This window comes from Camelus ferus, chromosome 25 (genome assembly GCF_009834535.1).
Source record: "Camelus ferus isolate YT-003-E chromosome 25, BCGSAC_Cfer_1.0, whole genome shotgun sequence".
NCBI classification, from domain to species: Eukaryota; Metazoa; Chordata; class Mammalia; order Artiodactyla; family Camelidae; genus Camelus; species Camelus ferus.
In genome coordinates this window covers 13246303-13272727 of record NC_045720.1, presented here as the reverse complement: position 1 = coordinate 13272727, position 26425 = coordinate 13246303, and the positions used below count along the sequence as shown (strand labels likewise).

The following is a 26425-nucleotide window of genomic DNA, read 5'->3' as shown; positions in this document are numbered from 1 at the left end:
CTCTAGATCTCTTTTAAGAAACCCTGGTCAAACATAATAACGTATAAATATGTGTGTGATTAATAACTTTATATTTCCTTTTGTAGTTGCCACAACAGAAGCAGATTGGGTTCCTCTAGAGCTGTGCTTTGGAATTCCACTGTTTAGTTCTGAGTTAAACCAGAAAGTCTGCAGAAAAATTGCTACACATGGCCTTTGCAGAAAAGAGAGGTGAGGGTTTGTATTCGTTGTCATCTTTTCACCTTTAAGACTTTTTAAGCTCTCAGTAATAGTTATATCTTACTTTCTCTTATTTCACACATGATCATAGCAATCACCTTTTGTGTATTTGCTGACTGAATAAAGATAGCTAATTTAAGGATTTTGCTGTATTTTTCAAAATTAAAGTTTTTTTTAGTACATCAGAAATTAGGCACATACAAACCTTTTGCACACATGCTTTGGTAATTGCCCAGATTAGTCGCCCAGATTTGGCGAGGGTGTGGTAAAATGGGCATGCTTATGTGACTGTATGAACCTAGTAAAACATTTAACATCTAAATATGTAAATGTCTCTTAAAAATTTGTGCACTTCTCTCACAACATATATACACTCAAGTTATGTTACGTGGATAGTGCTTATCTCCTATAGTGGAATTATGGCTGGGTTTCTAAATTTTCTTCAATTTCCACATTTTCTAAAATGAGCATGTATTAACAGAAAAGACATGTAGTTTTATCTCATGCCAACTCTGATCCCATTGGGAGCAGTTGCTAAGAGGCAGTGTTGTAAAGGTCCTGAGACTTTCTAAAGAGACTATCTTTGAATCTCATTGTCATGGTGAGTGGCTTGGAGAGGTGATATCCACAGATCTCCTTGACATCTTAATTTGGGAAAACAAAGTTGGATAATAAATAATTCATTTAATTGGCTTAATGTAGCTTATGTCAGAAAATTAAAAGTACTCAACTGACAAAAAATTTTAATAACCATCCTCTGAGAATAACATACATGAATAAAAATGTAGAAATACTATGCAGCTTTAATGCTTGCCACTATAATTGTCACCAATTTACATATTTGAAAAAAATTTAGGTGGACTGATGTCTGTTAGATCTGTGAGACTTTTTATCAGGATGTGTTTTTAAATTAATTTGGGTATTTGAAGTTTGTATCATAATTACCATCCTTCAGAGTGCCTAAATTTTCATTTTAAAAGTTATCTATCTTATATTTAACATTTATACTTGTAATAGTTTAAACTTTTTCTTTTAATAATAATTTTCCGGTTTTGGTTATACCTGATATTTTATTTCAAAATAGTATTTTTATGCACTGTTACGCTCCATTATTAAAACAGGCAAAAATTTCATTAACGAGAACCATTGAAGCTGTTTTCTAAAATTTTTTGTGATTAATCAAGATGTATATACATATATAAATGCATTTAAATTGCTAAAATTAAACTCTTGTGAGATACTAGTTCTTGTCATTATATTTTTATATGTATTGTTTTAAACTTTTCCCCCTCTTTTCAGCCTTCAAAACCTCTTACATTCCAGTAGAAAACTGTCTCTACAAGTCCTTAACTTTGTTCACTCATTCCAGGTAACAAAACCCAAATGGTATTTGAATTGAACTTTCATAGTATGCAAAACACTTCCATGTTTGTCTTGAGTCTCCACAGCAGTAAGGCATGAAATGAGCATTATTTTTAATTTATAAATGAAGATGCTGAGATTCAGGAAGTTAATTGACTTGTATGTGATTTCACTGGCCAGGCCTTCAGGGTCTGAAGCTTGGACTGTTTGTTCTGTCCTGGTGCTTCATTAAACAGAATGAATTAAGCATCTGCTATGGACCATGCACAGTGCTAGGCGCTGGTTCTTGGGTCAGTACGCTTCCATTAATAAGTAGCGATTCTCTGTTGCTGACGGGGGTTGTCTGTTGTGATAGTGAAAGCTAGTGCTCTAGACCTTTTACCTTCCCCCCAAGGAAAGAAAGGATACTCTAGACTTGATTTGTAGATAAACTTTTAGAATAGAATATTTCTGTTCAGTATAACTGTTCTAACACTATGAAATCCAAATAAAATTGGAGTTTGGTTTCATTCATTCTTTCAGTAAATACTTGAATTGACCCTATGCCATACCCTTTACCAAGGTGCTGGGGAAACAGTGATGTTTAAGACACTAACACTAACTGAAGCTTACGTGTTGTGTGAGACAACAGTCAAGTAAACATTGAAATATGCAAATAATCACAGATTTCATTAAGTGCTTTGAAGGAGCCATATCCCTTCAAATCTGATAGAATCCAAAGGTAGACCTAATTTAAATAGGTAGAGATGATGTATTCACAGAAGCCTTTCCCAGGATGGGAAAGAGTATTCCAGGCCAAGTTGAACAGGCGCAGAAGTCCTGTGTCAGGAAGACACTGGGCACGCGGGAAACAAGGGGAGGCCAGCGGGGCAGAAACCTTGTGAAAGTGGGGTGGTGGCGAGAAGTGGGGTTGCAGAGGGGGAGGGTACAGGGCCTTCAGGAATGTGGTGAGAAATATGTATTTTATGCTGAGTGCAAAGAAAAACTTTATTAAAGACTTTTAACACGGAAATGCCATTATCTCTGATTGACTGTTAAAAGGCTAGTTGCCGTTTAGAGAATAGATTAAAAACAGGCATAGAAGCAAGATCAATTCAGAGACCCTTGTAATAGTCCAAGTGAGAGATGCTGGTGGCTGAACACACTTTCATTTTTAAAAAAATGTGCCTATATCTATAATAAAGGTTTGTTTATTACATGTATATACTGTTATACATGTAATAATATAATAAATTATGTATATTATAAAACACAAGAACAGGAATTTTATCAGATGCAATAAGTATATATGAGATTTTAAAGGTTGTTACTACACCCTACTTTGGAGCGAGTCCTCCTCTTTGGAGACCATTGGCCCTGACTATGGTGGTGGCTGTGGTAAATGAATGAAGTAAACTCATTGGGATACGTGTTGGAGGGAGATTGACAGAACTTGGTGGTTAATTACATGTGAGGAAAGATGGCGGGTGTGGTGAGGAAGGGAAGAATGAAGAATGATTTTCATATTTCTTGGCTAGCTTGATGTGTGGAGTAGGGAGGGCTGGTGAGGAGCCATTGGGGGAAAAATTTGAAAGTTTGGTTTTGGACGTGCTAAGTGTGGAATTTATGGTGAAACATCCAAGGACAGATGTCAGATAGGTGGAGGTTTGAGCCTGGAGTTCTGGGAAGAAGTCTGTGCTGAATCTGTGAATCTGAGAGCCCTAGGAGCAGGCAGCTTGTTCTGATGCTAAATGATGTGTGAGTGTTTTTAGAGATTGTCATCGTCTTATCCCTATAGTCTCATAGCCCATTATTTCTATTTATTTCAAAGCACTTACCATAGTCTGACTTGCATTAGTCATTTTGCGTCTGTTAATACCTGGCATTGATTATTTGGGGTTTGTGAGATAGATCTTTGCAACTTCTGTAGTGCTTAGCATTCCGTAAACTTTCTTAGGTAATCAAGGTCTAGATTTCTCATTAGCAACATTAATTTGTTTGGTAACTTGTTGAATATAGACTTCTTTCTCTTGTTTCTTGACCCTTTAGGAAGGTGCTTCAACACTGGATATTCACACTGAGGCCAGTTTTTCAAGTTTGCTTTCACAGTCATCCTGTGCTGACATGGGAGTTCCACTTCCTGCAAAGAACTTAATATTTAAAGATGGCATCTTAACAGAATGGAGTGGGCGGTCACCTTCCTCACTTCTTACTGCTAATCTCCATGTGCAATAATTTGGTTCTACCACTTGTTGCTCACACTTTCTGCCTTTTTTCTTTTTTAACATTAGCTTTATAGTGCCAGCCACTAAAAAGCACCCTGCTGCTGCAGTGCAATTCACGCTTAACTGATGTTAGAAGTTTGGGGAACATGTTCATGTTTTCTGAAGTTCTCCTCATTACTGCACCTCCTAATGCAACAAAGAGCTTTTTAGCAGCCTGCACTGTATTTTTTACCTTGAGACAATCTGCGTTTCTTTTATAAAACCGAGGATATACTTTATAGGCTTTATGATGACTGTTATGTTTATAAGCAGTCACTATGAATATTGCAATGGTAATTTTATATGTTAGTTTATCAAACATAAATCTTGTTTAATTTTATATTTTGTTACCTACTCTCTAGGGGATCATGGGAAGAGGTGGAACTCTTCCTCTGAAAAGGCTTCTCGGTATTTAAAGTAGCAAAACTATAAAATGGTAAACATCCATTATTGAGAGATGATCTGATGGGGCATTAAGAATTGCTGTGGATGTCTGTAAATTATGTATATCAGTTGAACATTACTGAAGGTATGTAAATCACATAGTTATGTATAGCTTAACCTTGATTTGTAAGGTCTTAACTCAGACTATGACTATACATTGACATCTCATAAGCTTTGGAAAATATTCTATTTTTAAACAGTGTTTCTATGTGGAATTCTGTTATCACTCACTTTGGACTTTATATTTTCATAGTCTTTATGGAAAAGTAGAATTTATTTTCCACTCTTGCAGTTGTGGCTGCTGCACGTTTTCACCCTGATTGACTTTTTTGTTCAGTAGCTTTACCCATGAATTGGATTTATGTTTTCAAACCAAGGGTTTTGATTTTAGCTTAGAATTACATATTAGAGACATTAAGGCTGTGTCTTCTGATCAGAACACTTTAGTGATAAGCCTGTGAGGACATTCTTAGGCAATCTGGATCTTAAATTTATGTGACTAGTCTTAGAGGAAATATAAAGAAAAATTGAGTAATTTCAAAATGTTTCTTAAGTCATTGATCCTTTTAGTATTTCAAATGTTAATTAGAATAATTGGAATCACTTTTTAGATTTTTCAGGTTCTTCCTTGGGAAGTTTGTGCAGTGTTATAGTTTAGCTCTTCTCATAGGATAATGGTTTGCTAGTTTAAAACTGTAACCAAACTAACTGGTCAGGCAACATATATCTAAAACACTTAAAGCATTAGAAAATTTGGAAATGTTATAACCTAAACATTTTTGCTGATAATTTTTGTTATTTATAGAACTGACATTTGTGTATTTAACATACTTCTGGAAATATATGCCTTTCTTAAAACTGTTAACATAACCATGCATTCAGTACCATGGCCTACCTATTGAATTGAATATTTTGGAGCAGGTTACCTTGGCACAGTCAGTGTTGTGTTTGGGGTAAATGCAGTAATGTCTAGTTTTCTACTTTGTCTTATATGAAGTAGAAACCAAGTGTATGTTATAAATGTTTGTCTATAAAAGGAAAAATACATACTAATATTAAAATTTCTTATGACTGTGAATCACTCATTTATTTTTCCAATAATTGATATTGTACATTCCTAGTGCTATTAGGTATGTATGTAACTTTTACAGTTTTTCAACTGAATGCTGTAAGTATTTCATTTAATCAGGGCTCTTTAATCTCATTTTCATTTGCTTTGTTCAGATTAACTGTAGTTATTTTATTTATTTCTGTATTAACAAGCTAAGCCTACGGTAATGACATACACTAATAAAGAATCAAATGTTTGTAGTTGTTGGTAGTGAACCCAGTTGTTGGTGAATTTAAAACTTAAAATATGGGAGTGATTTGCTGCTATACTTCCTTTGAGAGATAAAGGAAGAATTAGAACCTAATAATGATCATGAATTTTAGGGAAAGTACTGAAAAAACCTGTGGTCAACTCTGGTTTCTCATGTGAATGAGGAAAGATTCTGATTCCCAGCTGAAGACCTCTCATACTTTTAAGGAGGAAGAAGCTGATTTTTAGAGCTATTAGCAAAATGAATGCCACTTTTGTGCTTTACTCTGTGAATTTGGCTTTGTTTCATGCATACATTAACTTATGTAAAGATGCGTTCTTAAATTTTACGCTTTGATCCAGTTCAACAAAAAGGTAAATTACAGAATTTATTATTTGCCAAAGAAAATTTATGAAAGAATTTTTATCCAGTTTTTCTGCATATGCTTAAAGTAATTTCATTTGGCTTTGTGCTACCTCCCCTAGCTTCTCAGCCCTTAATGTGGCTTAAAACATTGGCAAACTTTAGAAACCAAGAGAAAAAAGAAATATTAAAAAGGGCATAGAATTTAGTATGGTATAATTTCATCTCTCACGTGGATCTAAAGAAAATACAACTTTGTCATTAAAAAAATATATGATCATCTGATTTCCTTGTTTCCTTTCTAATGTAATCAGATGATTTTGTACATTTGTTTTTTTGGGGGGAATATCAGTTTCTTTTTCTTGTTTTCTAGGTTTCTTTGCCATCCGTGTTTCTCTTTTATGTTCAGTGTTTCAAATACGGTTTGTATTTAAAGATTTTAAAATACCAAAACTGTTACTGAGTACAGTGAATTTTTTTCTGGTATGTTAATATTATACAATGAAATGTATAAAGTGTTGTCAATTTGATTATTGACATATATGTTTACAAATAAACTGTGGTGTTGATCAAGTTACTGTGAGAATGTGTATAATCTTCAGTAAGTCCTTTTCTTAATTTTAAATACAGGCATGCTTTCAGTGCTGAGGCTTTCCTATACTTTTTTTAAAATAACCTTTTAATTGTATAATTTCAGATGAGAAGAAAAATTGCAAAGGTAGTCCAGAGGTGTTCCCTATACCCTTCCACAAACTTCCCCTAATGTTAACACCTCATGCAAACTTTGGCACATCTGTCAAAACACAGAAATTAACATTGGTGCACTACTGTTTATTAAACTACAGACTATTTGGTTTTCCCCATTTTTCCTCTAATGTTCTCCTTCTGGTCCTTGGCTCCGTCCAGGATACCACATTGCGTTTTATTTAGTCATCACTGCCTCTTATCTCCTCCAAGCTGTGACAGTGTCTCAGTCTTACATAACCTCGACACTGTGAAGAGCACTGGTTTATTCTGTAGGATGTCCCTCAGTGTGCGTTTATCTGGTGTTTTATCACGGTTAAATTTGAGGTGATGCTTTATCAGAAAGGATAGCATGAGGTGATGTGCCCTTCCACACTGTATCATGTCACGGGGTACATGACACTAATAGGCATTACTGGTGATGTTCCTTTGTTGATTAAAGTGTCTGCTAGGTTTTTCCACTGCACAGTTACCATTTTCCCACTGTACATATTCTTTTTTTTTTTTTTCAGAAGTGAATCACTGACTGTAGCCCACACTCAAGGGGAAGGGGCAGTACCTATACATATTCTTCAGAAATTTTCTTAAAGATTTGTTCCTATTTTTTGATCATTTATATGAAAATGCAGTCATGGCTATTTTATACTTTGGGTTGAAGTCCAATACAGTTACTTAGTTGTGCTAATGGTTTTAGCTTTAGCTATTGGGAGCTCTTTGAAGTTAGCTCCTAAATCCTTTTGACAACCCTCATCTTTTTTTTTAAGACCATGATCTTACTTTCTAGCACTGCAAGTATTATCTGGATGCCAGCCCTAGAATTAGCTATTTCTCCAAGGAGCCTTGATTCCTTTCATTGGAGAATGGTAGGTGGAAACCAAGATTGGGGTGCTGGGCGTGCTTGCTGCTGCTGCATCTACACCTTTTCAGTGGAATGAGCTAAAAGCAGTATACATACATGAGAGCAGTGTACACACATGTGTTGTAAATATGTGTGCTGATCAACCTAATGTATAGGTACACACATTTGTAAAACAAATTCATTTGTCACACTCTGCATTCCATCTAGGATGTTGACATACATCCTTGATTTTTTTCACATAGTAAAATTCACTGCGCATGGACTTTGACAAGTGCATAGCCATGGGTCCACCACCTCAGTACTATATAAACAGTTCCATCACCCTAAAAATTCCCATTTGTACCCAGCCCTTCAACTCTTCACCTCAGCCTTCACAACCACTTACCTATTCCATTCCTATACTTTTGCTTTCTCCAGAATATCATATAAACGGTGGATTCGTACAATTTGTAGCCTTTTGAGTCTGGCCTCTTTTGCATAGCAAAATGCACTTTGAATTCATCCATGTTGTGTGAATCAAGAGCTCTATTCCTTTCTGGTGCTGCATAGTTCATTGTATGGATGTATCAAGGTTTATCATTTAACATTCATGTGCAGGTTTTAGTAAGAGTATATAATTCATTCTGCTTGGGTAACTACCCTAGGACTGGCATTGCCGAGTCATTGGTAAGTGTGTATTTAACTTTATAAGAAACTGCCAAACTGTATTCCACACTGACTGCCATTTTGCATTCCCACCAGCAATGAATGAGGGCTCCTGTTGCAGTGGTATCTCCTTGTGGTTGAAATATTCGTTTCCCCAGTGAAAAATGATGTTTGGCATCTTTTCATATGCTTTTTTATCAATCATATATTTTTGGTGAAGTGTCTGTTCAGATCTGTTGCCCATGTTTTTAAAATTGGGCTTTATTGTCGAGTTTTAAGAGTTACAGTCTTAAATATATATTCTGAATACAAGTCTTTTATCAGATAAGTGTTCTGCAGTTATTTTCTCCCAATCTGGCTTGTCTTTTCATTCTTTTAAGCGTGTCTTTAAAGTAAAGAACAAAAGTTTTTTATTTTGACAAAGTCTAGTTTATTAATTTTTCTAACGGCTTGTGCTGCTGTTATGTAAAAACTAATCACCAAACCGAAGGTGCAGAGTTTTCACTTTCTTTTGAAAGTTTTGTAGTTTTATGTTTAGGCCCTTGACCCATTTGAGCTAATTTTAATATATGGGTGAGATATATGTTTATTCTTTCTTCATTGTATTGCCATTACATCTTTGTCAAAAATCAGTTGATGAATCTAGAGACAAAGTAGACCGGCAGCGGTTGCCTGGGGTAGAAAGGGGGAGTGACTACAAAAGGGCATAAAGCATCTCTTTGGAGTGCTGGAAAGGTTGTAAAATTGGATTGTGGTGATGGGTGGTTGTACAACTCTAAGTATACCAAAAAATTACTGCATTGTACACTTAAGTCAAGTAAATTTTATCGTATGTAAATTATACTTCAATAAAGTGGTTTAAAAAATCAGTTGCCTTTTTTTTTGTGTGGATCTGTTTCTGGGCTCTCTATTTCTGTGTCATTGATCAGTATGCCTGTCCTTTTAATGCCATGCTGAAATTGGAGTGTTAGTCATCCAACTTTGATTTTTTTTGTTTTTATTTTTTTGAATTGATTTTTGGCTCTTTTTGCCTTTCCATATAAATTTTAGGATTAGCTTTTCAAAATCTACAAACAAGCCTGCAAAGATTTTAATCAAAATGATATTAAATCTATAGATCAAGCGGAGGAGGACTGACATCCTAACAAATATATCTCCATTTATTTATAACTTCACTCAGTTTTTGTTGGTCACTGTTTTGTAGGTTTCAGCATACATATCCTGTACAGATTTTGCTAGATTTCTACTTAAGTACTTTGGGGTTTTTTTTTGTGCTGTTGGACATTTTTTTTTTTAAATTTCAAATTGAAGTTGTTCATTGCTTGTATATCAGAATAAGATTGACTTTTGTATATTTTGGTTTTGCTAAGCACACTTATTAGTGTTTTTTTTCAGTAAATTCTTAGAGATTTTTTTACATAGATAATCATGTTGTCTATGAATAAAGACATTTTATTTCTCCTTTCCAATCTGTATGCTTTCTATTTTTCTTGCATTATTTCACCAGCTAGGACAACCAGTACAATATTGAATGTGGTTGTGAAAGCAGACATCCTTGCCTGATTCCTCGTCTTAATGGGAAAGCATTCAGATGCTAGCTATTAAGTATGATGTTAGCCTACAGATTTTTAAATAGATGACTTTAAGGTTAAAGAAGTTCCCTTCTATTCCTACTTTGCTGAGAGGTTTTTTTTTTTAATATCATGAATAGATGTTGGATTTTGTCATATGCTTTCAAAGTGTATCTAATGAAATGATCAGCTTGTGTTTGATCCCTGATACCAAAACCAGACAAAGAACTACCAAAAAGAAAAAAGTTACAGGCCAATATCGTTGGTGGACATAGATGCAAAAGTTCTCCACAAAATATTAGTAAATCGAATCTAACAACACATGAAAAAAGAGCATACACTGTGATCAAGTCGGATTCATCCCGGGGTCACAAGGATGGTTCAGCATATGTAAATTAATGTGATACACCGAATCACCAAAGGAAAGGACAAAAACCACATGATCATCAGTAGATGCAGAAAAGCATTTGATAAAATTCAACACGTTCATGATTAAAAAGTCTTACTAAAGTGGGTATACAGGGAACCTAACTCAACATAAAAGCTATGATAAACCCACAGCCAACATAATACTCAATGGTGACAAGTTGAAAGCCTTCCCACTAAAATCTGGAATAAGACAAGGATACCCACTCTCACTACTTTTATTCAAAATAGTATTGGAAGTCCTAGCCATAGCAATCAGACAAGAAATAAAAGGGATCCAAATTGGAAGGGAAGAGGTCAAATTGTCACTATATGCAGATGACATGAAGACATACAGATAGCCATTAGGCACATGAAAAGATGCTCAGTATTGCTAATTATCAGGGAAATGCAAATCAAAACTACAATGTTTCACCTCATACCAGTCAGAATGGCCATAATTAAATGATGATGATAAATGCTGAAGAGGGTGTGGAGAAAAGGGAATCCTCCAAAACTGTTGGTGAGAACGTAATTTGGTATAGCCACTATGGAAAACAGTATGGACAGTCCTCAAAAAACTAAAAATAGACTATGATCCAGAGAAAACTCTTTTAATTCAAAAAGATAAATGCACCCCAATGTTCACAGCCGCACTATATACAATAGTTTAGATATAGCTGAAGTGATTTACAACGGGCAGAACATATTCATGATCATTATTTCTTACGCTAGCCATGTTTTATGATTTTTAACATCTGGAGTATAATTCTTCCACAAACCTAGATTATCCATCAAGCACAGAAGTCTATTTCAGAAGGATAAGCTCTGAAAGAAAAATACTTGACAAGAGAACCTTGTATCTTTATATAAAAGTCAGGAAACACAAAGGAGAGAAGATTAAAAACAGACCATGGTTGAATTTAATTATAAGAACTTTGTCTCAACATGAGTAATTTAACAAGTAGGTTCTTTGTGTAGCACCCCCAGCTCCCATCAGCAATCTTGAAAGTCCAGAGAAAGAATATGGAACATAGAACCTTAAGAAACAAAATACTTATAGATCCAAGTGATTTTCTTCATTTTCCGTTAATTAAAGGTGATTCTCTTCTTTAGAGACTCACTTCTTTGGGCATGTATCTGGAGGGAACTCTTATTTTGAAAAGATACATGCACCCCAATGTTCACAGCAGCACTATTCACAGTAGCCAAGACATGGAAGCAACCTAAATATCCATTGACAGATGACTGGATAAAGAAGTTGTGATATATTTATACAATGGAATACTACTCAACCATCAAAAATAATAAAATAATGCCATTTGCAGCAACGTGGATGGAATTAGAGATGGCCATTTAAGTGAAGTAGGCCAGAAAGAGAAAAAAATACCATATGATATCACATATATTATTATATTATATGTGGAATTTGAAAAAAAGACAAATGAACTTATTTACATGACAAACAGGCACATAGACATAGAAAACAAACTTATGGTTATGGGTTGGTGGGGTGGGGAAGCAGATGTGAAGACAAATTGGGAGTTTGAGATTTGCAGATACTAACTACTGTATATAAAATAGATAAACAAGTTTATACTGTATAGCACAGGGAACTATATTCAATATCTTATAACCTATAATGAAAAAGAATATGAAAAGGAATATGTGTGTGTATATATTATATATAACTGAACTATTATGCTGCACACCAGAAACGGACACATTGTAAACTGTCAATTAAAAAAAAAATGCTGAAAATAAATAAATAAATAAAATTTTTAAAAGAGGAGAAGGGTGAAGCCTTTTCTTTTAAAATCATAAATCGTCTCAGCCTCATTATATTTTGTTTCTTTTCATTAGTTTTTATTGTGGAACATTTTCAAACATAACCAAAGCAGGGAGAATAGAACAGTGAAGTCTTATCGCCCAGCTATGGCCAGTGATCAGTGTTTAGCCTTTCTTGTTTCATACACACAAACTGGAGACTACTTTTATATGCATACATATACATACACAAAAAGACTTACCTTTACCACCACTAGATTATTTTAAGGCAAAACCTGGATACCACATGAGTTATTCTGTAACTAATTCAGAATCAGTCTGAACTCTGAACGACTGGAAGCAATCATCTCCCTAAGCTAGAAGCAGCACAAATACCCCTGCCAAACCGTCATTATGGACATCTAAAAATGCAATTAGCAGCTGACGAAATTAGACGACAGAACAAAATGTAAGAAGTAATATATTATAAGAAGGGTGGGGAAAAATTATAATTATTTTTCAAATGATAGGCTTGTACACCAGGAAAGTGCAAAATAATTAGCTGAAGTGTTACTAGAAACAAAGAGAAATGTGATAAGTGGCTTTCTTATCTATAATCAACAACCAGCTATATTGTCGTTATGAAAGAGCAAACAAAAGCCTCAATAATACGTGTAGCAGCTATCCACGCATAAATACGAGATACAGTGAAATGCCTGGCAAGAAGCTTAATGAGAAATCCTCAATCTAGACATGAGAAACTTAAAGCACTACTAATCGACAGAAAAGAACACTTGAAAATACAGAAAATCACACATTGTTCCTGGATAGACACCCCTCAATATTGTCAAGCTGTCAATTTTCCCTAAATAAGTTATGAATTAAGGCCAATTTTCTTCCGTCCCCCCCCCCCCCTTTAAAACTTTGGAACCTGACAAACTGATTCTAAAGCTCATCCTGGAAGAGCAAACAGTGGGAAATTTTAAGGGGGAAAAACCCGAGGAAAAAAACTGTCCTTAGCAGGTATATGCAAGTGTATTATAACCTAGAGAGAGTAAGCAGCTCGGTATCTATTCAGACACAGACAACTCGGGAACGAAGAAGGCAGTGTTGACTGTAATGTCACTGCTGGCAGATACACACTGGGCGGCATTTGGGCCTTTTTGGTTTTGGTTTTGGAGGCACTTTTCCCCCTTATTCCACACACACACACACACACAGAAAAACACAAACCAAGACCGGAAGCAATGTGAAACCATGCCCTACCTGAAGCTGTTAGCAAACGCAGAGTGAGGCCAAAAGATATTGAAACGTCGGAGTTCGGGGCAGAGAAAGGCTTGCCGCTGGGCTGAGCAAGGAGCACGAGTGGCTCAGGTCTCCCCAAAACCCCTGAACTCCCTAAAGGGTTTCAGCTGAGCCTTTTTAAAGGCCCGCTGAGGGGGGCGGGGGCGGCCCGGGGTCTGTGATCAGCTGTGCACAGTTCTCGGCTTGGTTGATGGTGAACAATCCTTAGGCGCCAGAAGGTCTGGGGGCTACGTGCGCTGATCACCAAGTAGTTAATTTCTTGCATTTGGTGGTGTTTTTAGCATCTGAAAAACTCAGGAAATATGCATGAAATACTATTATCTGGGTACTTCAGAGAGGAGCTGCCGCAGAGGAGACGGGGGAGGAGGCTGCCCCTGGAAGACCCCACAGGGTCCTTCCCGGATACGTTATAACCTAGAGTAAGTAAGCAGTGTGGTATTTATTCAGACACAGACAATTCAGGAATGAAGAGGACAGTGTTGACTATAATTTCACTGCTCAGAGATTCCTTCGAGCGGGTTCAGATGGGACCTGCTTAAAGCACACACAAAGCCACTGACAGATGAGGACCGAACAGGTTGGACACTTCACACGGAAGGAGAGAAAAGTCAATGATGAGGTGATAAGCATATTAAAGGAATATGATTTGTTTTTGTTTTTGGAAGCACTTTTTCCCACTTATTCCACACACACATACTTAACAAAAAACACAGACACAAACAGGGGCAATTTGGAACCACACCCTACCTGAGGCTTTTTCCATTTAACATTACCTAGTTAAGATTTTTTTTCATCTTTCAAATGTTCTCTGAAAATGGACTTTCAATGCCTGTGAAAAATTTCCTCATTGATATACTGTAGCCCCTGTCAAATAAATGGTCTTAAAACATCTTGAAGATCAAAAACTTAGACGGTTCCCTAATGCCAACTGAATAAAATGAAAGTTCTGCTTGTTTAAAATAAAGTCCAAGAATGAACGTTTTCTCAACCCCCAAATCTCCTGAAAACTGTCATGAACTTCAGTCCCGAGTAAATCTTAAGAGGTCCATTCTTAGGTCCAAATCATCAAGTGCGTGATTTTTCTCTTAGAGCGTGAGATAAAGGACAGAGCTTTGTAAACAGCAAGTCTGCTTGGTTGTTTTCGTATGTTTTGTTCATGAGAGAAAAACAAGGAAGGGTCTTCATTTCCTAAGCAGGGCTCTGCTCAATCCCAGGCAGGCCAGACAAGTCGAAACCTAGGCCATTCCTGCTGAACGTCTTTCGATCACCTTTGTCAATCCAGAGTGCCAAAAGGGCACAGCTGCCGGATTGAACTTTTCTTTTCATTTCATCTTTCAGTGTTTTTATTGTTGGTGTTTCAAAAGTCACTGCCAAGGTCCCTGGATTGTTGGCACCTGGGCTCAGGGTCCAGGCGGCCCCGGCCCTGGGTTGTTTCAGTAGCTTCTGTTTGTTTGTAGGCTTCTCTCTTCCAGTGGGTGGCGCTCTTTCCCTTTTGAATCCTCCTTTCTCTGAGGGAATGAACTCGCAGGAGGACAGCACAGTTGTGCTTTTCAAAAGAGTCAGCAGAATTCCCTTCAGCAGGTTCACACGGGACCCGCTTAAAGCACACACAAAGCCTCTGACAGATGAGGACCGAACAGGATGGACTTCACCACGGAAGGAGGGAAAATCACTGATGAGGTGGTAAGTGAACACGATTTGAATAATAAGTATTATGAGATACTTTGGGGGAAAACTGTTAAAGCTCGTTGTTTAGTCCTGTAGGGCGGCCGTAGCAAAGTACCAAAGACTGGGTGTCCTAAACAACAATTATTTTCTTACAGTTCTGGCGTCTGGAAGCCCATGGTGGAGGCGGCAGCAAATCTGGTTTCCTGTGAGAGCTCTCCTCCTGGTTTGTCACGGCCACCTTCTCACTGTGTCATCAGAATGGCCTTTCCTTTCATGGAGAGGGAGGGAGAAAAAAAAAAAAAGGAGGGAAAGTGAAAGAGAAAGAGAGAGGAGGGCAGAAAGGGAGAAACATCCCTAATTTTTCTTTCTCTTTTCATAAGGCCATCAGTCCTATTGAATTATGGTCCCTTATGACCTCATTTAACATTAATTACCTCCCTAAAGGTCTTATGTTAAAATACGCATTATTTTACACACATTAGGAGTCACAACATGAATTTTGAGTGGGTGCAATTCAGTCCATTACACTCTTTTTTTTTAGACTTTTTTTTTTTTTTTTTTTTGGCGAGTGGAAGTAATTAGGTTTATTTATTTACTTTTAAGGGAGGTACTGGGGATCGAACCCAGGACCTTGTGCATGCTGAGCATGTGCTCTAACCACTGAGCTAGACCCTCCCCGCCAACTCTGTTTTTTCTCATGGTCTTTTTAAAAAAATTTTTTTATTGAAGTATAGCTGATTTACAATGTGTTAATTTCTGGTGTACAGCATAGTGATTTATACATAGATATGCATTTATCCCTTTATATACATATATGTGTGTAATGAAAAAGAACACATACATACATATACTTCTTTTCATATTCTTTTTCATTGTAGGCCATTACGAGATATTGAATATAGTCCCATTACACGCTTTAACAAATATTTCTGCAAAATTGAAAATGTGCCCACAATACCACAGCTCAGAGATGATCGCTACATATTAAAGGGGATGAGGATGAAGTCTCCACATCTTCTGCTCTTGGCAGTAGATCCTGGGATGGCCTCTGATGCCCAGTCCAGCTTCAGATTCTTGGCACGGACAGTGCTGCTCCGAGGCCAGCACTGCAGATCCTCCGTTAATCATCTGGACGCACGGAACGTTAGAAGATGAGCAACAGCAACAACATGGAAGACAGATGCTCTGAGAGCTGAGCTTAAGGCAGCGTACGCATGCAGTCTTAATAATGGCCTCTTCTTTACTTGCATCTTTACTCAAAGCCAGAGCAGATGAGAAGGGCATCTAGGTCCAGCCTCCCGGCACTCGAAGGCATCAAACAACCCCCAGCGATTGTGTTCTTGTCCTGTTCAAATTCTCAGGGGTTCTTAATTAAATGGTAGTTTGTTCACTTGATAATGTAGCATCCATAATCTACTTGTTTATATAAAGAAGGCTTAAAAAAGAAAAAATGAGGTCATTGTGGATATGTAAATCAGAATGTTCTGAAACCCAAAATTACATCTATTCTCTTGTGTGAATTAACAACATCAATCAAACAACCAATCAGTCAGGTTGCCAATCAATCATTTAGTTTCTCTTGAGCATTTTGTATCATGAATTTATTTACAAAACAAAAGCAGACTCACAGACATAAAAAACAAATTCATGGTTACCAAAGGGAAAAAGGCAGGGGCAGGGATAAATTAGGAGTTTGGGATTAGCAGATACAAACTACTATATATAAACTAGATAAACAAGGTCCCACTGTATAGCACAGGGAACTATATTCAATAGCTTGTAATAACCTATAATGAAGAAGACATGAAAAAAGTATATATATATATATAAAATGCATAACTGAATCACTATGCTGTATACTGGAAACTAACACATTGTAAATCAACTGTACTTCCAGATTGGTGCACATGTGGGGGTCTGGGGAGAGTGGTGCGCTTGGAGTGGGTTTGGAAGTTTTGCCCTTCCCTTTACCTTGCCTTATGCATCTCTTCCATCTGGATGTTCATCAGTATCTTTTATAACATCCTTTTATAGTAAACAGATAAAACAGTGAGCAAACTGTTTTTCTGAGTCCTACGAGCAACTGTAGCAAATTAATGAAACCTGTGGACCTAAAACAAATAGACTGTCGGTTATTCCTCCAGCAAAAATGGCTTTATTTGGAATCAACAAAGAATTGCAATTTGGGGTGGCAACCATGGTGAGTCACATGTGTGCCCCCATACAAGGAGAGGAGGACTCTTATACAGAGGGGAAAAGGAAGTTGGGAGGGCTGTAGTAAACCGGGAGTCCACTGGGGGAATTAAGAGTTCAAGGTATAGTGATTTTTTCATTGTCTGAGTTGTGACATTCTCTCATTGCCTGAAGTCTTGCCAGGCAAGAGGAAGTCTTTTTTTTTCCCATTGGGCTTTGCTATTGTTAAAGGATATGAGAGCTCCCCTGACTGACCCCACAAATTTATTTTAATTGAGGGTTTCTGTTTATTGGTTTTTACAAACCCAAGGAGGGGGTCATGGGAACTTCTGATTTATAGCCAGTTGGTCAGATGCACAGGTGACAGCCTGGACTTGCAGTTGGTGTCTCAAGAAGTGGGGCAGTGAGGTGTAGCAGTCCTGTGGACTGAGCCCTTCACCCGTGGGATCTGGTGCTCTCTCCAGGCTGATAATAGCAGAATTGAGCTGAACCGAAGGACACCCAACTGTTGTCAGAGAATTGCTTGGTGGTGTAGAAAACGCACACACATTGGAACTGGTGTCACAATTGTGGCCATCCACACAGTTCATCTAGACTATTCAACTCCGCCATTGAGAACAAGACGCACTTGTTTTTGCCAGAACAAAATGAATCTGTTTTGCCTGATCAACTGTCAGATGATTGAAAAATGCATGTTAAGTTAAAGGGAGAAGTTATGAGATGTCAACATCCAAAAATATGGGAGGTAAACTCATAAAAATGTAATTTGCATGAAATAAGAGGATAGATGATTCCAGTGGGCACATCATATGTGTTAGAAACACGCACTATGTGAGGAAACTGAAGTTGGTGAATAGACCATGGTGCAGGGCAATTGTAATTCTCACCCGAGTGAGGGTGGAGCTGGAGGGGTTTCTTGCTCTTTTGTCTTGTGAGGCTCTTGCAAAATACTCTGCAGTTGGGAGTGGTATTGGCTCAGGGCCAAAGCAAATTTATTGCTCTTGATTGTCCTTAGGGAATGATTTATTTAAGAGCTTCAACTTTTAAATCAATAGAACTTTGGAAAGTACTTCGTCTCCTCACTAGATAGTCCTTTGGTGAGAAGCAGTTGTATCAGCATTGATAAGCCCGCAAGTCTCGATGTGGTTGGGGAAAATATTAGAGAGTTGGCTTCTACTGGCAAGTTTAACTACTGATTGAATTAAATTAAAGGAAATTTAAGTCAGTAGATAGAGTTTGAACATTTACAAAGTGTAAGATATGGTATCTTTACAGTGTGGGGACAGAAAGATAAATAAACATCAGTCCTTGCCCTCAGATGGCTTATAATCTGGTTAAGCCTTTTACGTCCTATAGGTAGAGGCATCAAATAACATGTTTAAAGGAGGACAGAGGAGGAAGAGATCAATTCCAATTCTGAGAACCAACATTAACTTTACAAAGGAGGGATTATTTGAGAGATAACTGTGATTTCAGTAGAAGTGTAGGGGCAAGTACCTTTCTGGTGGTGACAACATAAAGCCAAGTTTGCAAACTCAGATGTCTAAGGGAGCAAGCACATCACAATCATGAGCGAAGTCAGCTGAATGTAAGACGCATTCAGGGAATAGTGGAGATTGTGGCCAAATGGAGATGGAGTGCCCCATTTTTAAAGGGATCAGCCATTTCTCAGGCTCAGTGGACTGTTACCTTGATCTGTTACTTTTTAAAATAAAAGCTGGAAATCTTTTATATATATATATATATATATGTATGTATTTTAATTGAAGTATAATCAGTTTACAATGTGTCAATTTCTGGTGTGCAGCATAATGCTTCAGTCATGCATGGAAATACATTTTCATATTCTTTTTCACCATAAGTTACTACAAGATATTGAATATAGTTCTCTGTGCTATACAGTATGAACTTGTTTATCTGTTATATATATATATTAGTACCTGCAAACTGTTGGACTCCCAATTTATCCCTTCCCATCCCCTTCCCCAGCCTGGTAACCATAAGTTTGTTTTCTATTTCTGTGAGTCTGTTTCTGTTTTGTAAATAAGTTCAATTGTCTATTTATTTTATATATAGATTGATGCAGGGAATCTTAAATGTTGCCAGTGAATTAGATAAAACCACAATCACCGTCATGTGACCCCAATCCATCTGTATCTAGTCCGCAGTGATTTACGTAAAGATGTAGAGGGAGAGAGACCATGCTTGGGGAACAAGCACAGCTGGAAGGTATGTGGATGTGAGTGGCTGCAAGGGGGGGGCAATAAGACAAAGAGCTGAGTGGAGCTGCGTCTCCCAAGACCTGAATGTACTTTGCAGGAGTTGGAATCTTTTTCTGTGGGCAGTAAGGAGCCTGTGATTATGGAGATGATTTGTTGAAAACTGTTTTATAGAGACTTATCTGGCTGCTTATAGAGAAAAGAATGAAAAAGGCAGTTGAGATGGGAGGGTAATTGGGATGGTTACGGTAATGATGATGATGGTGGTGATACCCGAGTCCATGAGACGATTTATGTAAAATGCCTCATAAATTAAACTAATCAATATTGTTTGTTATTATTAAGGAGTTAAAGGGTCAGACATTAAAGTGTCTAAGGTGAAAAAGTTAAAAAGTAATAGGAAATATACATGGGAAGAGGAAATTGACTGGTTTAAGACAAATCATTAGTGAAAAGATCTATTCCTATTGACAATTACTCAGTAAATGTTTTGGGGCCTTAACTTTTTAAAAGAAAAGTGATGCTATTAGTAATGATGATGACAATGATGATGATGCTAATAATAGTCACAGCATCCACCCTCTTCAGTGGCCCCGGCACAGTGAGGTACTTGATATTCACTCTGTCAAATTTTCCACCAGTCATGTTTATTCTCCCCATTTTAACACATGAGAAAACCAAGGCCCAGAGAGATTAAGAAGCTTGATCGAAGTCCAACAGCTAGGAATTCAAACCCTGGTCGTCCTGGCTCTCCATTCTGGGCTTATCTTCCTGTTGGCCTCATTAGCTCATCCCAGGATGCGGAAACAGGGGGACTGCAATGATCCCTGGAGATTGCCTACTCTAGGCCCTTCTTTTGAGAGAAAAGGAATCTGAGACCCAGAGCAGTGAAGTGGACTGCACACAGCTAGTTAATGATGAGATCAAATTCTCAAACTCAAGACTTTTACTCTCAAAGCAGTAGCCTGCCATCTACACCAGGCTGCATCTCTGGTGTGCAGCTCTTTTGAATTTCCATGCACTCCTACAAACACGCTGTTGGTTTTGTGTCAGAGAATTACAGGGCAAATTTACCCCTCCCGAGGATCCAGCTGGCATGCGTGCTGTGGTGTGTGTAACTGCTGCACACCCTGGGTTTATGGGTGTGCTTGCCTCTGGCTTCTCTTGGTGGTGGGAAGCTGTGACATAGAGTAAACAAATAAAGGAGTTCCCTGAAAATCAACCCCTGTGTTGATTCGCCGTCATAGTTGATTCTTGTGTGTTCACCACTTCCAGCATGAACGTCACGTGGTGCCTCTCCTGGGTGGGAGCAGGGATGACACATTAATATGCTCACAACAGGCAGCTTTTATGGAGAGCTAATCATGTATCAAGGTCCTTTAATTCTCACAATGAAGCTACAAGTAAATGAATTAAACCCATTTAACAGATGAGGACATTGAGACCCAGGAACATCAAGAAACTTGTCAATGTTTAAAAAAAAAAAGCATAATGAGGACTCACCCCCTGGTATGTTTGATGCCAAGGCTGACATTTGTAACCACCACACACACCTGCCCTGCACCTGGAGAGCTTTGCCACACTTCAAATGCCCGACAGTCTCGTGAGTTAGTGGCTACCATATTGGTCAGAGCAGAAAATAGAACATTTCACCATGGCAGAATCAGCCCTTTCCGAGGAGAACTGAATGATCTTAATAGTGTGTTTTCCTTGAGATGAGATGGACTTATCACATAATTCTCAGACGAATATGACTTTGAGGCTTGAAAACATTTAGCCTTTGGTTCTGTCATTGAAGTGAGTAAAGACACACGCCAGTGGGTGGGAGTGGTTAAGAAGCCTGATGGATGGATCCATTCTTTGTGGGATGGTTTGCTTTTGCACCTTTGAGTGCACTGGGTCACGTGACTCTCAAGAACAGCCATGCACACCAGTGAGTGTTGATTCAGCCACACCCCCAAGTAGCCTCACCCACCAGATTATTCTGAAACCCAGAAGCCTGTGCCCAGGACGTGGATAAAGCCAGATACCAGGATTTTGTTGGTTCCTAGCCCAGAGGAGCCACCAAGAAGAGGAAGAATGGAGAAGCCACCTAAATCCAAGTAACATATTTCCTTTTCCTAATAGGAAGGCTTCTGGGTGTGGCCAGAACCAACAGGCTGGGAGCTGGGGGCGAGGGTCTGCCTTCAAAAAATCCTGAAGGGTTAACTAAGACGTTAGGCTTAGTAGGCAAAGTCATGGGCCAGGAGGGACAGTTGGGCCTGATTGTGCACTTAGAAGACTGACTTTTCCCATTCTGATGGGAAAATATATACTATTCATTGTAGAAAATTTGGAAAATATAGAAGCTAGGAGGACTTTAAAAATCACTCACAATATCACTGGAGATAACCACTGTTAACATATTGAACATTTAAAAAAATTTCCTTTAATTCCTTGGGCTGGACGACAAAGGGTTAATATTAAATGCTTTTATTTTCTGAAACCAGGGCCTTTCCTTATTTAATCACACTGTAACGCCATCTTAAGCCTGTGGTTTCTTTTCTTTCTCTGGCCATCTCCTCCTGTCTCAAAGTCTCTTCTCTCAGTTTGTAAATAAGAGGTGAGGTCTTTTTAGTCCTAAGTCCTCACTCGCAGACTTGCTGAGGGAGCTCTGCTGGGGCTCAGACTTCACCTTTGTGGCCACAGTGGCCTTGGAGGAGTTAGTTGTGTGTTGTTCAGGTTGGTCTTGACTTTTCCTTTGTGTGGTGTTGGTTAAAAGGGGTCTGAGCACACTGGTATCTTTTCATCTGTCAAGCGACTTGGTAGAGTTACATGGGTACACCATCAGCTCGGCTTGGGGGCAGGACGGGGACAATGGTACAGGATTGGGCTGCATTAAAAAATTAATCACTTATTAAATATTCCTATTATGGATACAGGTTTTTAACGAGGCCCTGGGTCCACAAAAATGAATCACCCCAGATTCTGCCCTCAGAGCACTTACAGATAGGTGGTACTGATGAATAACAAAATGGGAGGCTGATTTGGGTGATGTGAATATTGTGATAAGGGTAGGAGCCCAGATGGGGAGAGACACTTCATCCATTTTGGAGGATCAAGAAAGGCTTCCTAGAGAAAGTGCATCTAAGCTGAGAAGTGGAGAATGAATGGGAAATAACATTCTTGAATGTGGAAGAGGAGGTGAAGGTGAGAGAATGTTCCAGGCAGAAGGCATAGCATGAGTCAAGGCTGGGGGCTGAGAAAGCATGATGTCTTTGAGAGTGACAAGTTCAGTTGAGTATAGACGATATCCATTCTGCATATTTCGCTGGTCAGTGCCCTCACTAATAATGTTTGCTGCCAGACTGGCCTGTGCTGATCTCTGATGGCTTGTTTCCCTTCCTCCTTAAGTGTAAATGCCATTGTTTCTAAAGAAGACCCGGTCAAGGCCACCTTCCTAGATTTCCTCTGGTGGAAATATACTCTCTCTTCTCTGAATTTCCAAAGTGCTCTTGTCCTCTCTCAACTTTCCTTTTATACAACAGCTACTTCCAATGCCTCTCTGCTTTCCCGGACTATGAGCAGATGGAGGTCAGGGTTAGTCTGTCTTCCAGAATCTTACCAGGTGCCTAGAACAAAGCTGCATTTACACAGCTTGTGTGTGTCCAGGGAATGCTGGGTTCGTGATAACTGGTCTTCTGTGCTGCTGTCTCATATTTTTTTAGATTTTAGCACATTTTCTCCCTCGTTGCAATTATTCTTTCCCTCCATGTGCCTGTCCTGATCCTCTGCCACAGTCAGTCTCAGGATAATCTTCAGAAGAGGATAATGGCATTTGATTTCTTTTATGCATGCAGATTGGATTCGGTAGGATGAAGGTTTTAAGTGGCATTATAAATAGTGCCTGGAGTGAGGACTGTGCTGTGAGTGGAGAGAGAGCTGAACTCATGCAGGGAACACGTGTTTTAGTGTTGTGGAGGATTTCTAGCAGAGCTTATAGCCAACCATTATGCACTCATATGGCTGCATTTGTTGTTAAAATGATGAGTGGGCTCCTGGCTTGAGCCCACTAAGTGTCCTTCTGACACCTGAGACCCACTTACATCCAGCAATTAATGAGTTAATGCCTGGCATGGCAAGAGGTCTCCAGGATTCTGCACCAGTGCCATTTTGAAAGGTCAATACCCATGCCATTGATATTTTGGCTATCACCCCTGATTATCCAGTATGTGTCTGTCAGTGATACTGAAGTTTTCCCCTGCAGAAAAAAAAAGTTTTGGGGTGCGTTTTGTTAAAAGAGAGCTGATTAGGAAACCATATATAGAATGATTCCAACCACTGAGTTTATCATTTATTAGCTGTATCACCTTAGGCATGTGGCTTCACCTCTGCTTTTCTGTTTTCTTCACTGTAAAAAAGGGAAAATAATTCATTCCTTTATCCATCCATCCATCCATCTATCCATTCACCTATCCATTCATTCTTCATCCATTCTTCATCCATCCATCCATCCACCCACCCACCCATTTGTCCATCCAACAAATAACTGTGCCAGTGCCAACCTGGACATGTTGCCTAATGATGACCAGAAGGACATTTATGGAATTTAGTTTGGGGGACTAGTTTTGAAGGTCAGATGAGACACTGAAAGACTTTCAAAACTATAAAGGACTTTGCCAATATTGGGGGTCCTCACCAAATCAGTAGCAGCAGCAGTTCCTTGGTGTTTACTCAGGGAACAGACTAGGGCATTTTGGTGCATTTTAACATTCAGGAAGGCCCTACAGCTCTTCATTTATTCGGGCCATTTGTACAAATCCTGCAAGTGCCAAAAGGACTATGAGTCAGTTTCCATTTAACTAGTGTTTGATAAGAGCCTCCTTGTTCCAGATACTGTTTTTTTCCCAAAACAAAAAGAGCTTTACAGTTTTTTTTTCTTGATTGTAAATGTAATACACAGACTTTATAAAAATGTAAAACAATATAGAATAAGGTATAAAGATGAAAGTAAAATTAATCCAAAATCCTACCTCTCAGAGATTAATACTCATCTTTTTGATGAAAATCCCTTCAGGAATCTTTCTATGCATACATATATATATATATTTTTTTTTTAAACATAGACAGTATTGCATTATACATGCTATTCTGTAACCTCCTTTTCCTCTGAACATTATCAACATGCACTGAAAATTCTATTATCGGGTGGGTGGTTGAGAAGACGTGTTTAATATTAAAAAGGACTGTGATTTCTGTTTTGTTCATCACATCATTCCAGGATTCTGTGTGTTGAATCATTTTCTTGCATTTTCTTCTTGAACTAATCAAATTTGTGCTTAGGTTTTATATGGTGGCTCTTTTTCAATTCAATAGATAACATAGTGCACTGCCCTTTAATGACTACATGGTACTCCACTGTATATATAAAATACATTTATTTAATTAGTCCCCAGTTGATAGGCATTTGAGTTAGTTCTCATTTTTGGCTAATGTAACCATTCCATAATAAACATCCTGTGTTCAACTTTGACCATTTGCAAAGTGGAACAATCACATCTCAGGATAAATTTCTAGAAATAAGAATCTGGCTGAGGTCAAGGGTTTTTAAAATTTAATTTGTATTTGTATGAGGGGTTATTTAGGGACAAGAGAAACTGTGGAGGTTTGAGGCTTAGGTGGGGTGATGGGACTTAAAACTCATGGCACGATCATAAAACAGGGCAGACAGTGTTTAGTAGAAAACTGGAAGAGTCAGTGTTTTTAGGTGAAAGGGTCACTGGGTGTTGGAAGCAGTTTCAGAGAAAGTGGGTGAAGTGACCTGGGTTGGAGTCCTTAAAAACAGCTCGACCCTCATCACTGAGGGTCTCTCTTAGGGAGCCCTGCTTAAAGGCAGAAGGTAGAATAGTTTATTTCCAGTTTAACGAATAATTTGTAGCAGGAAATGTACTCCTAACATTTAAAAAATTTTTTAAACATTTTTTATTGATTTATAATCATTTTACAATGTTGTGTCAAATTCCAGTGTAGAGCACAATTTTTCAGTTACACATGAACATATATATATTCATTGTCACATTTTTTTCTCTGTGAGCTACCGTAAGATCTTGTATATATTTCCCTGTGCTCTACAGTATAATCTTGTTTATCTATTCTACAATTTTGAAATCCCAGTCTATCTCTTCCCACCCTAAAAAAAATTTTAATTGCAGTAGAAAACACATAATATAAAATTTATTTTCTTAACCATTTTTTAAGAGTATTCAGTAATGTTAAGTATTTACGCATTGTTTTGCAACAGATCACCAGAACATTTTTATCTTATGAAATGGAAACTCCTTACTCATTAAACACCAGCTCCCCATTTCCTCCTCCCCTCCAAGACCCTGATAACCACTGTCCTGCTTTCTGTTTCTCTGAGTTTGACTACTTTAGATCCCTCAGAGGAGGGAAATCAGGTAGAACTTGTCTTTTCGTGACTGGTTTATTTCACTTAGCATCAGATCCTCAAGGTTCATCCACGCTGTAGCATGTAACAAGATTTCCTTCTTCTTAAAGGCTGAGTAATACTCCATTTGGGGAGCACATGCCACATTTTGTCTATCCATTCTTCCATTGATGGACATCTGGGATGTTTCCATCTCTTAGCTATTGTGAATAGTGCTGCTATGGACACGGGTGTGCCAGTACCTCTTTGAGACCCTGCTTTCAATGCTTTTGGACACGTGCTGAGAAGTGGACGTACTGGATCATATGCTAACTCTAGCTTTAATTTTCAGAAGAAGCTGTGTGACTGTTTCCTTGCAGCAGTTGCACTATTGTATAGTCCCACCAACAACACACAAGTGTTCCAATCTCTTTATACCCTCGGCAACCCTTGCTGTTTTCTGTGTTTTTGTTATTGATAGTAGCCCTTCTAAGGGTATGAGGATTATACTCTTGCGGAGTATAATCAGGCATGTCAACAAACAGAACAGTGAGCTGGATCTGGAGCTGGGAGAGGGCAGGGGTCAGAGCTAACTGGTGGTGATGCTATCAGCATAGGCTTCAGTGAGGAGGTGACCCTTGGGCTGAGACTTGACAGATAAGTGCAAGTCACACCACTTAATATGCCACTGATTTGCTGAGAGACCTTGGG

General features: G+C 38.2%; 2 protein-coding genes across 4 annotated transcripts in view; both read left to right on the top strand.

Annotated features, from left to right (window-relative positions):
- Nucleotides 1-9049, top strand: part of FAM91A1 (family with sequence similarity 91 member A1) — a 41865-nt gene extending 32816 nt beyond the window's left edge. For 2 of the 3 annotated variants that reach the window (XM_032467788.1, XM_032467789.1), the window contains 3 exons: nt 87-210; nt 1519-1588; nt 3610-9049. In XM_032467788.1, coding sequence (XP_032323679.1) covers nt 87-210; nt 1519-1588; nt 3610-3795 — 380 coding nt within the window. In that variant the 3' untranslated portion in view covers nt 3796-9049. The remainder of the gene's footprint in view (nt 1-86; nt 211-1518; nt 1589-3609) is intronic. The other variant, XR_004315163.1, reaches the window with a different exon arrangement.
- A 5755-nt stretch (nt 9050-14804) lies between these two features.
- FER1L6 (fer-1 like family member 6) overlaps nt 14805-26425 on the top strand; it is a 122025-nt gene continuing 110404 nt past the window's right edge. The window contains exons 1-2 of the mRNA XM_006179730.3: nt 14805-14911; nt 15052-15101. Of these exons, the coding sequence (XP_006179792.2) occupies nt 14870-14911; nt 15052-15101 (92 nt within the window). The 5' untranslated portion in view covers nt 14805-14869. The remainder of the gene's footprint in view (nt 14912-15051; nt 15102-26425) is intronic.